Here is a 15,736-nt window from a genome sequence, read left to right as displayed (position 1 = left end):
GTTGTTACAACGTCTCAGAGTGGTGACACTAAATAACATTTTCTAACTCTCACTCTCTACTCCAATTGTGCACATAACATAGAATTTATACCATTCTTCAATCAATCTGAAAACCTCAGCTATGCAAACCATGTCAGGATTACTATGTCAATGAGCAAGGCTAATTAACTGCAGACAAAAGTCACCACACTGCCAGTTACAGTAGATGGCAGGGTCAGCAGGCTATAACTAAAACCTCATTTACACAAAGATCTGTGTTGGTGGATTTTCAACATCCAGAGAGAAAATAGCCTATGCATATACAGGAGCATTAGCAAGATCTATAAAAGATTCCATGGAAGATGCACTAAGACTGCTGATCAGGGTATGAATACATATGACACACTTAAATGAGGGTGAATAATCTCTTTATTTGTAAAACATTATGGCAATTGATATATATATATATTTGTTAATACTAAAAGACAATTAATTACATTCCCACTGCTTTGTGCAAATACAAGCATCTCAGCTAATTCATGTTTTTCCCATGCATTGCTACTGCCATCTACTGGCTATCCAGTCAAGAGAAACTCAAACAACCAACATTTTCTCAACATTTTATTCTATGACAGCAGAATGACAAAAGTAATATAACTTACACTTTTATTTCTCTGACATCTTATAAAACAATCAATCAATACAGCGAAGAGAAGCTCACTCTGCTCTCGCCCATCTTGATGTGAAGTATACATATATTCAACAACATAGAATAACAGGGAAATACAAAATAACCAACATTCTTATTAGGCCTAGTATGTTCAATACATGCTACACTTTTTACAGCATGTCTGATGAGACAGAGGAAGCGTGGGGTAAAACCATAGTCAACATGGGATAATCCGTTTATATGAATTACAAAGGAATTCGATTTGCTCAAAATGGACATAGGATTACTAGCATAGAGAAGCATTATGCCGGGAAATAAAATTAAGTCAGAATTTAGAGGGCATCATTCAGGACAGACAGTAACATAGGCTACCGCATACACAATGAATAACGACAGCAACGTGCTTGCTATGGACACTGTGGCAGACGCTGCAGTCATCAGTTGTCCTGGCAGAACAGCTTTATGCAGAGAAGTTCCATGGGCAGCCATAACAACAAAACCAGTCACACACACAGCCATACACACGCAAAGCATCTAACACACTCAATCACTCAATGTCATCTTCTGCCAAACTCTGAGCACTCACGATACGCTGAAAAGTAAGAGGGAGAAAAGGCATTAAAACCAGTGTATAGGTTTCTTAAAGTCAACAGGACTAACATTATCACCCTATCAGTAATAACTATTATAACAGTTGACAGTCTGTATGATTAAGGCCCTGAAAAATGCTTACCCACCTGACCTGTCACATTATCAACATGTAATTCAAAGCTTAGCCACAAGGCGGCACTGCATGTGTCTCCATACTGTAGACAGTTTGCAACAGATTCACACTTTTTACTTTGAATTTGCTTATATGATTGGAATCCTCCTATGAACATTGTTAAAAAATAAGTTTGTATGCATTCTAGTATTTTCTTTGAGCATTATGGGTCTGCAACTTGTATTTGGTTTGAGAGGGTACTATGTCATCAAGAGAAAAAACAAGTCAAGAATTCCTCAGGTCCCTACATATGATGATGGTCTAAGACCCTAAGCTGAAATAACCAAGAGCCACTGATGCAAGACCCTCTTCAGCTTTGGATGATTCTAAGATTAACCTAGCATCCTTCCTTGTCTCAGAAACTAAGATTTAACAACTGTGGGGTTTACTAAGAATGCACAGTTGAAAATGCTTCTGTACTTCATATCAACCATAGAAATTAAATTCACCTGGCTGATGGTGGGCAGTTTGGTGAGCAGCATCTGGAAGACAGGTGGGGGCAAGGTCTGCTGGAGCACCTGGAGGAGCTGCTGGGGTTGTCCGCACACTGCAATGGCGTTGGTCAGATGGTCCACTCCCTTCTCATAGTCTCCTGTGAGTTGGCACCAAAAATGGACTGGTTAAAATACACACTGTCAAGTCTGGAGCAAAAGGGAGACCCAACAAAGCCAAATAAAGGGGCATCATGAGGTAGGCATGTAGGCTATTGAAGACAAATGTCCTTAAGCTCGAGGTTTTGGATGGCTTTTCAAAAACTGGAACCGAGTTCGAGATTTGTTTCTTGGAGGTGTGGTTTGATGTACCAACCAAAGGCAAACCTTCAAATTTGTCAGGGAAAGAAGACTCTTTCAACTCGCCGCAAATCAAATCAAATCTGTATGCTTTAGCCTACATTATGTATTACATGAAACGTATAGTTACAGGGGTTGGCTAAAGCACATGCAGATCTGGACCCAGGTTATTGCTTGTGAATAAGATCAAAACTATAATTTGATGTTGTGTGAGTTCAGTGACCGTCTTCCTCATTCCTGTAACAATCATGTTATTTATTGGATGGAGATGAGGACCTCTTGATAACATATGCAAATTAACAGATACTTTTGTCCAAAGCAACTTACAGTACACTGAGTGTATACATTTTTGTGGTCACAGCGGGAGCCGGACATGACCTAGGCTACATGTTGCTAGCATCTTGCTCTACCAATTGAACCACAAAGGTCTACATTATGTTGATGGCTTACCTTGTGCAAGTAGCTCCTCTCCGAGTTGGATTTCCTCCAAGAAGAACTTCTGTACCGCCTCTGCATCCTTCAAATCAGGCAGCTGGGATTTCATGAGAGAAGTTAATATGCAGCCAGTAAGGAGAAAATGCACCAAAAGTAAACATATATCTCATCAGGCCACCTTGAAGTCAGAAACTCCTGTCTACTGTAACCTGAAAGGAGGCATAATACCATAGCTACATAAAATTGTAAAAGGGGGAATTGGTTTCAGTGCCCTATACAGGGCTAAATGTCATAATGCAACATTCAAGTGCTTTAACAAGTTATTTTCTTCTACTTAGCTGCATCTAGCTAAATGTGTGATTGTGTACTACTGATGAAAAATACAGATGTGGATTTATTTTTTCTTTGTTTGCTTTCCTCATCCATCTCTAGGCTTGCTTACCCTTGCCAGTCCAGATTTGTCTTTGGCAACCGCTTGCTTCCTCCTGCCTGGTCAGTGGCGACAGACAATGTTTGTTACATAGAAACACGGCCGCTAGATGTCACAAACATCATCACACCACAACAAGCTCGTAACTGTCTACTGATCAGAGGTGAGACATATATCATCAATGAGACCAATGATGAATGATCTTTACAGCATACCTATAGATCAGTGGGTGAGACTGGTGGTAGCTCTCTATGAACCATGTGACTGACAAGCACAGGCCACAAACCACCATGTCAAATTACTGTTAGCTTTGTCTGGTAGCTAGCTAGCTCATTTTAAATGTGCTCTGATAGCCACCACTTACGTTCAAGCAACCTCTTCTTGAAGTTGGGATCGCTCCGTCGTTTTCTGTCAAAATAAATGCAATATCCGACAAACAATGCTCCGCACACCCCAGCGGCAATAGTGCTTGTTTTGCCGCCCATCATCTCCGATATTCAGAGTGGTTGCCCTGTGAGACAAACAGATAGCCAGCCACCTTGCTAGTTTACAGACGGTGTTGCGAATGACATGCAGACTAGCCTAGTTTTGCTCGCTCGTGCACCCGCCGGTGAACCGGAGTCTTGATCGCGTTCGTTTAGTTCCCAGGCCATTCCCGGGCACTGACGGCGAATCACGACTCAAACCAATGTGACGCGTTGTAAGCACGTGTGGGATAGGATATAGCCCAGCCTTGATTAGCATCATTTTTATATTAACATTTGGATGTTTCAAATGAAATATTACACAGATAGTGCTAGGATTCTGTGTTTATCTTATGCTAGCATCATCTCTCCAGACTTTGATCCCCGAGCTCCCCTCTGCAAACGTGAAAACACCCTATATTATTGCTTTATGTACCTTCCAAATAAAAACGAGTGAATATTAAACAGTAACATTAGAAGGAGATGCGTTCAGCTTGAATCTAGGTACGAGTCTGCCTGAGGAATTTTTATTGGATAGGCTCATAAGGATGTGACGTATTGCAAACAGGTGCAGTACAGATACTCGCGGCGTGACGTTTCACAGTTCTCTACTGGGGTACGGAAGTGCAGTTTCGAATGCGTTTTCCAGCTATTTGTAGTGAGGGTCAATAAGGAAACTTGACTTCCGTACACCAGTAGAGGGGCGTGGCTTCAGATTTCCGGGATTTGAACGCTTCCGGTGTGAGTACGTATGGATTCGGTATTATTATGCAACAGTGTTTACTATTGATGAAAATGCATAACCTAATACATCCATCCAGAAAATCAAATATAGTAGTACATTAATGAATTGCAATGTACAAGATTACGAAATTCGAATACAGCCTCAGCATGTGAGAGTGACGTTCCACAGTGGCCACACCTCTCTATTGGGCTATAGAAGTGCGGTTTCCTATGGGGTTTTCCAATGCATTTTCCCGTGGGGTACATTTATCTTTTAACAATTACTAGTAGGTTAAAGTTATTTTCATCTTGTATGTGATGGTATTTGTGTACATATTGTTTTCACCATTTAGAAATAACAACACTTTGTATACATAGTCCCTCTATTTCAGGGCACCAAAAGTATTGAGATATATTAATATAATGTTCAAATTAAGCACCCATGTTCAGTCTTTGGTTGCCAATCCTTTGCATGCAATAAATGCCTGAAGTCTACGACCCATTGACCCCACCAGACGCTGGGTATCTCCTCTGGTGATGCCCTGCCAGGCCTGTACTGCAGCCATCTTCAGTTGTTGTTTTTGCCGAAAATCTTATCATCAGGAAATTAAATGCATGTTCAATTGTACTTAAATCTGAAGATTGACTTGGCCAGTCAAGAACTTTACACTTTTTGGCCCTGAAAAACTATCTAGTTATGATAGTATGTTATGGGCCATTTTCTTACTATATGATGAAGCGCCATGCAAAGCATTTGGAGGCATTTGCTTGTACTGGAGCAGACAAGATGTTTCTGTACACTTCAGAATACATTATGCCGCTGCCATCAGCAGTTACATCATCAATTGCAATTACAATCTTATCTGTCCACAATAGCTTTTTTCAGACCTCTGCAGATCTTTTAGGCAAACACTAACATGACCATCCTTTTTGAGGATACTAGTGGTTTGCACCTCACAGTAAAGCCTCTGTAGTTCAGCTGGTGATGTATTCTGCAGGTGGTAGTCTCTGACACATACACACATACCTCCTGGAGAGTGTTCCTGATCTGTGGGACAGTTTTGGGGATTTCTTAATTATGGTGAGCATTCTTTGGTCATCCACTGTATAATTTTACTTAGCCTACCAGCCCATTTGGATTGCTGAGCTCACCAGTGCTTTTATGGGAAGCGTAAGGTTCTAATAGATTTAATTTTTCAGCCTAATAATGGCTTCCTTGACTTTCATTGATACCTCTTTGGTCCTCATGATGTCAGACACCAAAGGCAAACACAAAGCCTAGAATCAATTCTAGACATTAACAGCTCTCTCATGCCTTCACAAATTATGTAACGGAACACACCTGACTTACCAGAAACACGTCAAGCTAATTGTTCCATTACTTTTGGTGCCCTGAAATAGTGGGACTATAAAAACTGTTGTCATTTCTAACTGGTAAAACCAATATGTACACAAATACCCTCAACGAAAAGATGAAAATATGTAGTTTAACCTCATAGTAATTGTTTGATTTCAAATCCAATCTTTTTGAGTATAGAGCCAAAATAAGAAAAAATGCAGGGCACTGTATGTCATGTAAGGAAATAGTCGTTGTCAAGCTTTTTCTTTACAAAAGTCACTTGGAGGACCATTTGCTGTGCATTTCTCATTCACTTACCTTGGTCTCTATTTAGAACCTATACCACAATGCATTCTGATACTATCCATTATAGCAGCGTTACCCCAAAATATTAAAAGCCCCACCTCTTGGTTTCATCCTCTTTGGCTATATACCGCAGGTTTTGCTTTTGGTCAGACACTGGGGTGATCAATTCTGTCTACTTGTTCGATCGTTAGATTGAGATGGGTATGACATATCCACTAGGAAGAACATCAGAGATATATTACTATAGAAGGCATCGGCTAAACTTTCCCATTTACTACATGTGACAGCATGAGGTACGCCATGAATTCAACTTGGGTGGGACATTCTATGAGCTGGGAAGGTATCAGCCAATTTTCATACACAATAATGTTCAAGACACAAACACTGACAATTAACTTCACAAACTATGGCATTTATTTAAAACAGAGGCTTCTTTTTTGCTTACATTTGTACAATAAATTACACAATGACCATCCTCTGATGCCTAATAAATACTATAGAGCTTTTTTTTTTTTAATAAGCTTCATCACTTTCTCTTACTCTTTCTTACCCATATCTTTGTCCATAAAGGTCCATAAAACTTTATAGCCTATGTACAGGTCGGAAAATACTAATAACCTTCAAAAAACCACAAAATGCTTCTGATACAAGTACAAGCTAACAGAAAGAAAAAAAAAAGAAAAAGAAAAAAAAAAGAAACAAAGCAAACAATCGGTCTAGAAAAAACTTCAGGACAATAAAACTAAATAACAAATGAAACCAAGTAATCCTGTCCCCACGAGGACAAGAATGAGAATAGAGGGGCAAAACGGACATGCTTTTACCCTCAGTATTTACACTGAAACTACAGTTAAAACAGTACAACTGTCTGTACAAGAAAGTACACGTTATTAACAGTGCAAGATATTAAATAGCTTGACTCAAAACACTCTTCTCAATATACAAATGTATAACAAAGGCATACAATTACATACAAGTGCCAAACAGAACCTTCAGGTTATCATACAGTGGGGAGTCTATACAAAGGAAACACTGGAGATGTCTTCATGGTATACACATACATAACTTTTTGTTATTAATGCACATTTACAATATCATTCCCATTTCCCTGGTCGCAGTATGTCGGACAGAATTGAAACATTATTTTTTTTTGGTAGGGGTGATTGTGGGGAGTTTATAAGAACTGAGGTCCCATTGATGAGCTATAACATCATTCATGGTAAATAAAATTGCTGAGAGGGGTACCAAAGGGCACACCTTAAAGTACCTTTATCAGAAAATAATTTAAATGTCAACAGTCTAGGAGGAACCCATTGCAAACCTGGGATTGTACATTACATTTCTTTACCACATGTCTATAAAATCCAGCTGCAGATATAGGTGCTTTGTCAGATATAATAAAACTCTGATGTGGAGTATATATAAATCATCTGAATGGGTGATTAAAACAGAGAGAGAGAAAAATTAAACAAAGACCATGAGTGTTTAAAAAAGCTGAACAGTTTAAATGATGAAACATCTCCATTAGGCGTGATTAAACCTGTCATCGCTAACATTGCACATAGTAACTGCTGACCTTTACCCACATGGTATGGGTATATTCAGTAGTAGATTACATTTGATCCTGGCTGTCAGAAAGCTTTTCTTTCCACATTAACCTCTACAATCATATTAGGTTTGATATCAATAACACCATAAGCTGATAAAAACCATCAACATCTGTCCTGCCTCTCATTCATTCACTGTTCCTCAGTCTTTTGTAAGTGAGACATCAATTTCAAAGACCTTCTGTTTTGAAAATAGGATCAACACAGTCAGACTCTGAGGAGAGGGAAAGTGCTGATCTGTCTTATAAGTGCCCCGAAAAGAACAACAAGGCACTACAGTATCTTTCAAATGTCATCTGCTTCATGGCCGTCAGTGTATTTACCTTAGCTACAGTACACTTCTCTGAAGCCCTAACTCTTACCAGCTAATCTTGTTTACAGACACTTCCGCCCAATATGCTCGGAAGGTCTGGTGGACCAACAAGTCAAACTTGGCCTTTGTTTACCTATTTATGGCATTTAGCAGACAAATACTTTACTCAGTAAGTTCACTCCCACGAAGGCCAGGTTTGAGTCGTGTTATCCCAGGCTAATACTCGCTTTGCTTAATAGCCTTGGGGCGAGGTTACTCACCAGCCAACAGCTGAGTGCTTACAGAGCACCATTACTATACGAGAACCATGAGGTTGAGCCATTGTTCTTGGGAGGGGCATTAGCCTTAGAAATAAAGGCGGACAGAAACACATGTGACAAGGTTACATTGAATATGCACCTTCTGCATTCCCTATGACAAGTAGCTAGCGCAACATAGGGGAATGAGGACAGAACAGAGAAGGGAATTTACTGCATATTATCCCTCACCCATACAAAACAACCCTATAAGATGGAAAGAATTATTGCTTGAAGAACACAATTCTTCTTGTAAATGGTCATCAATTAAGGGATGAAAAAAAACCAAAACATTTTGTACTTTTTTGTTGTATTCTCCCCCCACTCAATCTTCATAAAAGTGCACTTAAGTGCAATTAGCTTGCCAAGGAAACAGTTGTCAATAGAAAATAGTGCTTGTTTAGTTTTTGTCTCTGGTCTGGTTTGTGCCCCTGTTACAGTATGTAGGTTGAGTTGTCTGTCCGGTTGGCAGGGGACGGGGGTGGTGGGGCCAGGGTGCTGGTTAAGTGCTCAGTGATGTGGCTCCTGGGACATCCTGTCACCTGCACTCCACCGACACCCCAGAGTTCTGAGAGGAGGAGGAGGACACTGGTGGGTCAGCCAATGTCAGCATGACAGCTGCCGTTAGGGAGCTCGAGGACGGTGAGGAGGAAGAGGAAGAGGACGATGATGAAGAAGCAGCTACTGTACCTGCAGAGCAAAAACATAGTATTCAGAACAGTCCTTGATTTAATGTACTACAGACCTAAATATATGTAATATCCAAGGGAAACTAAATGTAGGTCATTGGGTCATCTATAGATCTATAAGACCAGGGAAACAAAAATGGTGGGCCTTCTTCATGACATGACTAGGTGACTTACTTTCTCGCTCCTTTTTCTTCATGCGTTTCCGTCGGCGGTCAATAGAGGCCACCTCAGACTTTAGGGAGAGGTAGTGGTTCCGGATGTCCTGTAGTTTCTCTTGAAGGAACGATATCCTCTCCAGACTGTTCATCTTCTCCAGGTCCGCTAGATTAAGAATAAAAGTAGATTTGAAAGTTAGGCCTCTAAGGAATGGGTTATGCCAAGTATGCAACATCAAAAACAAAAGATTTTGGGAAAACTAAACTGGATAGTAGATGAGAATGGGTCTCAAAGCTAATTCATTTAAAATAGTGTTTATCTGGGTTTCTGAATGGCAGTTGTCTCTGTTTGAATCGTAGTTAGTTTCGGAACACTTACACATCTGAAAGCTCCACTTGTAGATCCGTGGCATCCGGCCATGGTGCTCACGATGGTGACGGTGATCAGTGTCCCCCTGCTTGTGGTACTTATGGCTTGATGGGGGGGTTCGCCCAGGGCACTTGGGCAAAATGGCAGCCTTCATGTTGGGTGTACTGGTCTTGGAGGCGGGTGATTTAGCAGTGCCCTCACCAACAGACTGGTCCTCACTGTCACTGCTGTGAGCTGAGGGTCAGGAGATGGGAGTAAAGATGGTGGTGAGGGACAATTGACACCTTTCAACTAATTTATGCAACTCAAACATCACAGTCTCAAAGGCTTAAATGGTAGTATTGTACATTTCAATTAGTCCCTATTATCCATTTAAGTTAATTGCATTAGTTAATTAATTGTATTTATATTAATTGTATTTATATTAATTCTGGAATTAATTACTCTACACCAACAAAATCATAAAAACAAGAATTAAAATATATGAATTATATGAACAGGTCATTTTCATTCTGACAACTCCAAGCAAAAAGCAATTACCAACTGTAAGCAATGAATTTACTTCTAAGACTTGCTCACAAACATCCCAGCTGCTAATACAGCTCATCTTACCATCTCTGATAATTGTACTGCTGATGCCAATGGCAGGGTGAGAACGACAGAGAGTGAGAGATACCAGGGAGGAAACGGAGGTGATTTCACAGACAGGAGGACACACACTCAGGGGACATACTTACCTGTTTTTCTCTTCTTTTTTGGAAGCACACCTAAGCTCTTTCGGTTTGGCTTGTGTTTCTTTGAGGCCCCGGCTGCCTGCAATTCTCTATGTCGCTTCTGACTCGCAGATGCTACAATGTAAAGACATGAACATGGTGTGCATGTGGACAGAGGAACAGCAGAGAGTGAGAAAGCTGAGTATGTTTCAGTCTGAGCACCCAACCATAACTATTAAAACAACTATTCACCATCAGCAACGCGACCCAGCAAATAGAAGCTGACTGAATACATATTATTCATAATATGTTTCACGTATTAGACATAAGATAAAATGTCCTAATGCAAACAAACAAGAGTCTAAAAATGTATTAGTGTAAGAGGAATTCTCTGAGCTTCTCCTATACTTTGGGGACCCCTTCACTGTTGCTTACCTTTGGATTTCTGTTCGCTCTCCTGTTGGCTGCTGCTGCTGCTAAGCTCCAGGCTGCAGTTGCTGTTACTATTGCAGGAGAGACTTCCGTCAAAGGCCTTGGAAGGGGATCCAGCCCTATCATCCTGGGGTAGGTCCTGGAGCTCCCCACCTAGACTCTCCACCTCCACTGTGCTGCTGTCCGTCTCACTGCGCCCCCCCGCACCCTCCTCTTGCATGGGTCCTGGGGGCAAGGTGGCAGATGGGGACCCTGAGGCTAGGGCAGGGGCTGTCGATTGCGGAGGAGAGGAGGGCTGAGTCTGGCTAGAGCCTTCCATCGTGCTGCCCCCCATGGAGGGGGACTCTGGTGTGGTTGGTGGTGTGTTGAGAACAGAGTTACTGCCACTGCTGGGCAACTCCTGCAGTTTCTCATTGTCCAGCTGCTCCTCTGAGGCCTCGTCGTCCTGCCCTGCATCCCGCTCCACTCTAGACTCCTCCAGGCCTGAGGACACGGCCGGGGGAGGAGAGTTGGCAGCCTCTGTGTCAGAGTCAGAGAACAGCTCCTTTAGGGTCTTCTTGGGCCACTGAGCCTGAATACTTGACCACACATCTTTCTGGCCCTTGGTGCGGGTGGGCCTCTCCTCTGTGCTCACTGTCATTTTAGCCCTTTTCTCAGGGATCTCCCAGAATCCAGACGGCCGCCCACCTTTGGTCTTCTCCTTCATCCCATTGTACTTCTTGGAGGGAGAGCCTTTGGTCTTTGGACGGCTGCGGTCGCCCTCCTCAGTCTGGGGTTCAGCAGGTGGAGCTCTTTCATCCTCAGAGCTGCTGCTGGATGAGGCCACTCTCTCCTCCCCAGGACCACTGCCTCTCTCCTCTGTCTTCCTGGGGGAGCCTCCGGGCAGCCAGTCTGCACTCCTGGTGCTCCTGGTCTTGGCTTTGGATGGACCTTTAGTGGTCCGCTCAACTGGACCCTCTGACTTCCTCTTCCTGGTACTACCCTCTCCCTCAAGCTCTGGTTGGCCTCTACGCTTAGCCACCTCTGGTCCCTCCTGGCTGATTAGTTCTTGGCTCTTTCCCATGACCAGTGGGGGTTTACACACATCCGATGGGGTCCCTCCCTCCCAGCGCTCTGATGTGTGCTGGGATTCTGGGGAATCATCCTTTCTGAGACCACTGCGGCCTGAACTATCATCTTCATCACCATCACCCTCCTCATCCTCATGTTCACTCTCATCTGTAGAGCTCTCTGAGGCTGAGGCAAACAAAACAAGCACCCCACATTAACACATAATGAATGACTTTGGAACCACAGAGAATACAATACATTTTAAATCAATCACTGCCAGCCAGGTAATGTAATAATCCTTATCTGTAATAAATCTACATGAGGATTACAGGCTGATGGGTGTTACTACCTTGCAGGCCATTGAGGATAGAAGTGATTTCAATTGACTTGACTGGAGACTGCTGAGTCCCTTTGTCCTCACCCTCCTCCATCTTGGAAAAAACATCATGTGCTGTGCTGGACTTGGGGCGAGGGACACGGTTGTTGTTGGGGGAAGGGCCAAGGTCCTCTCTGTCATTCAGTCTCTCCAACCTGTCTCGCTCTCTTTCTGCTTTGTTCTGTTACAGTGAAAACAGTGAAAAATGTAAGGGCTCATGGAATGTTAACCATTTCCGATGTAACACAAATTTTAAGTGATTTTCAGAAAGAACTACATTCCCCATGCCATCCTCATACCTTTATTTTTTTGCGGTGCTTGATTTTTGGTACATTCTTAGTAGCCGGACGCACAATCTTGTCTGCTTTGATCCATTCATCATATCTGATGGAAGAGACAAAGACAAGAGGTGAATGATCTAAGACACTAAGATATTATAAAGAGTTCTCTCTCATACAGGCCACCACACCTTTAAAACATCTGACCCCACTCGTCATTATTGTACAAAAGCATCACAAGCAAAGAAAGATCCAACATTATTATGGAAAGACAACCTTAATGAATAGAAATCATTATGAAAACCAACATCCACAAACAATTTATTCAAGAAAGTTCCAAAGGTACTACTTGGATTTGAAGAAGTAATGGAGTCTTACAACATCACACCACAGACACATGTAATGCACAGAAAATCCCTCTAAAATTGATGGAATTCTAACTATAAAGAACCACACAACAACGTTGAGACAATGACATCTCTATATCTGTCTCACGAAAAAGCAGAAAAGCTGATCACTGTCTGTCTCATGATACCCTCATGTCAACTACACTTCTACATAACACTGCATTTACCCTAACCCAGTGGGGAGGGGGGGAGAGGGTTGAGAGGTAGAGGTGAGTTTAGCAGCACTTTGTTAGGCCTTCCAGAGTTGCTCAGGACTACATAATTCTGCCTCTGTGAAAAGTGACTTTCCATAAAATTCCACCCGTCTCTAGACTACAATGAGACAGACAGTGGGGGGATGGACAGACAGACAGGGGACTCGGTCAAACTGAGAGAGAAAATGTCAACAATGTTACAGATTTACCCAATTCTCGATTTCTGCCACTAGGTGGCCACAGTGTAATCCATTACCAGGGTCCTCACAGAGGGACTGTGTTCGATAGTGAAATAGAATTGAGAGGGAGGGATATCTGTTATTGCCATGGGAATACCCATTTGAAGGTAATCCCTGTAATTGGAGGTAGCTAACAGATCTCTTCTAGAGGGTGAATAGGCGTTAGGTGATAATCCCCAGGTCCTGCCTTACCTGATGTTCCAGCCACAGTAGTGCACCAGGTAGAGCACCTCTCCCCCCTCCACGTCTGCCTCTTTCACAGTGGCCTGGTAGGTCTTCAGATTGCGGCCTCGCCCATACCTCACCTGCACCTTCATCCCCGGGGGGTAACACTCAAACTCCTCCCCTTCCTCCCCCTCCTGACTGCTGTCATCCCTGAAAGAAAGACAGTTCAGCACTTCCTGGCCCTAGGCTGCCCAAAATGACACCATAACCCCACAACCACCCCCTCACTACCTGCCCCTAGATATCCTACACACCAGCCCCACTCCACCCAACCCAGTCTTAGTCCCTGACTCTAAATCTACCAGAGATCCATACCTTGTCACTATCATATTATCCCCTCCCAAAACTCAATCTGGCCTTAAGGGGTCATCAGCCTGCTCCCTAACTCCTCCCTTCCCTCTCCTCCTGTCATGCAGGTCCAGCACATCCTAAAACCCCTTAAATACACCTAGAATGTTTCATCAAGATTCTCTGAGGGCATAATTGGGACAGTATTAGTATCAATTACCACTACACACTTCCACCACAAAAATAATTATCAAGATCTGGTCTAGTCTACAAGGTTTTTAACTCTACAGCCACACATCACATGGGACTCACATTCACACTCATTGACTTGACTCAGTTGTAGGTAGCCACAAGGGGACATAGAGCCACAAGGGGACATAGAGCTGGAGGGGTGGGTTGGTGGTAAGGATTTAAGGATGCGGGCAGATTACACATGTTGGCACAGCAAAGCACAGGTTGGCAGCACAGCAGTTTGAGGCTAGTGCAGACACAGTCACAGAAGACTTCAGTGTGAGAGAGGAAGCAAAGTCAGGCTGTCCAAATCTAGGCCACTCCCAAAGAGCACAGCCACACTACACACTACTACAGTCAACCTACAACCCAATGCTACAACACTCTCACAGCAGCAGATATCATCAACTGGTTGTCTCATCTAGACATGACATGATTTGGCTTCAAAGAACATTCTAAAATATATATTTTTAAAATGTCAGCTTCAACATTGGATTTTTTCCTATTCAACAGTGTGCAGGTCTCTTTCTGTATGTTTGACTCATACAGACGCAACAGTAGTCTAGTTGATTACTAAGGACTGAGAGCAAGGCACAGACGACCACAGTTTTTTTTCTTTTTTTTTACCAGCCGTACATGGAAATACACTGAAATTGCAGCAGTGTTGGGTTGAGTCTGGACAGGGCCTGTTTTTAAAACATTCCAGTCAACTCTGAACAACACACTTCAATACTATCCAAAACAAAGCAACCAAGAGCAACCCAACAACGTATGCCAACTTAGGTCAGTGAGATGGTCTATCCCCTCAGCTATGGCAGTCATGATAATATATGAGTAAGGAGTGTTCTTTTTTTCTCCCTGGAGGATGTTTTAGTCATGTGAACATGTGTCAAATTTGGTATGAAAGTACATGTAACTTGTTTATTAACTATCCACTTAGAAGGTTTTCTTTTACTTGGCGAGAGAGATTGATGGGCATCTACAAACCCCAATGCAACTAGCCTAGTCTTAACTATTGTTGAGTCTCATCCTTCACTAAGTTAGATACATGGCCTTGTCTATATTCAACAGTGCATGTTTATTGACAGGATTGTGTAGACAAAACAGGAACAAAACATTTGACAATCCAAGATAGTCGATATCCCCAAGATTGCAGTGTGCACGCAAACAACCATAATATGTAGACCACATCTGGACATCACTGTGGCGATTTGAACCCAACAAAACAGCCTGTTTATGTCTAGAAACGCATGAGTGACAAAGCTACTGAAATGAGACAGTGAATAAAGCTGCACACCAAAAGCCATAGATAAAAGAAAAGGCACCGAGCTGAGAGCAGAAAGCTTTAGTAGAAGTATTTACAGCAGAGAGGAGAGAGGAAGACAGCCATGTTCCACAGTGAGTTCTGCTCTGCTGACTGACTGAGTCAGGCCATGTTTAAAGACCCCTGCCCAGAGACAGAGACACAGAGAGAGAGCCAACACCACATGGTTTTGGAAATAGAGGCCGTCAAGCTTTGGTACTCTGAGCCATCCCTGCTGGCGCTTGCTCAGCCATGAGAAGAAAGAGGGGTACAAAGGGCAGAGAGGCAGTGGGGCAGAGCTCAGCCAGAGTAGAGGACTCAGGGAGGGGAAGTTGCCCCCTGCTCCTCTGTCTACAGTGGTAAAGTGGTTAGGGGAACAACCTCTAGAGGAGGCCAGTAGAGCCTTCACTCTTCAGTTGGCAGGGTGTGCTTATGATCTCATGTCTGGGCAAAAATAAATTCAAACCACAATTTTTGAACTGACATTGAAATAATCAGTCGCTATGATGGTTAGTGTTCCCCTGTAGGTTGATCAATATAATAGGTCAGATCAAATGCAGGAATGATCTGTTATGGACATCCTTGGTGCACCCTGTCAGCTGAAGTGTGGCCACAGAGCCATGTCCTAAGGATACTACCACCGCCCAGCCCTAGCGGGAAGAACCACCAC

The 15,736-nt window shown here is 42.8% G+C and overlaps 2 protein-coding genes across 4 annotated transcripts in view; both read right to left on the bottom strand.

Moving 5' to 3' along the window:
- Positions 1 to 399: 399 nt before the first annotated feature.
- Positions 400 to 3,688, bottom strand: tomm20a (translocase of outer mitochondrial membrane 20). Its single transcript, XM_083695229.1, has 5 exons — positions 3,433 to 3,688; positions 3,081 to 3,127; positions 2,654 to 2,735; positions 1,862 to 2,004; positions 400 to 1,241 (listed from the first exon to the last, which is right to left on the bottom strand). The coding sequence occupies exons 1-5, from the start codon at positions 3,554 to 3,556 to the stop codon at positions 1,197 to 1,199; spliced, it is 441 nt and encodes a 146-aa protein (XP_083551355.1). The 5' UTR covers positions 3,557 to 3,688; the 3' UTR covers positions 400 to 1,196.
- A 2,622-nt stretch (positions 3,689 to 6,310) lies between these two features.
- arid4b (AT-rich interaction domain 4B) overlaps positions 6,311 to 15,736 on the bottom strand; it is a 36,012-nt gene continuing 26,586 nt past the window's right edge. For 2 of the 3 annotated variants that reach the window (XM_083695731.1, XM_083695732.1), the window contains exons 17-24: positions 13,212 to 13,394; positions 12,201 to 12,285; positions 11,875 to 12,082; positions 10,479 to 11,711; positions 10,068 to 10,178; positions 9,340 to 9,564; positions 8,980 to 9,126; positions 6,311 to 8,806 (exon numbers count right to left, since the gene is read on the bottom strand). In XM_083695731.1, coding sequence (XP_083551857.1) covers positions 8,655 to 8,806; positions 8,980 to 9,126; positions 9,340 to 9,564; positions 10,068 to 10,178; positions 10,479 to 11,711; positions 11,875 to 12,082; positions 12,201 to 12,285; positions 13,212 to 13,394 — 2,344 coding nt within the window. In that variant the 3' untranslated portion in view covers positions 6,311 to 8,654. The remainder of the gene's footprint in view (positions 8,807 to 8,979; positions 9,127 to 9,339; positions 9,565 to 10,067; positions 10,179 to 10,478; positions 11,712 to 11,874; positions 12,083 to 12,200; positions 12,286 to 13,211; positions 13,395 to 15,736) is intronic. The other variant, XM_083695733.1, reaches the window with a different exon arrangement.

This window comes from Argentina silus (genome assembly GCF_951799395.1).
Source record: "Argentina silus genome assembly, chromosome: X".
Taxonomy (NCBI): Eukaryota; Metazoa; Chordata; class Actinopteri; order Argentiniformes; family Argentinidae; genus Argentina; species Argentina silus.
This window is presented reverse-complemented; position numbering and strand designations above follow the sequence as displayed.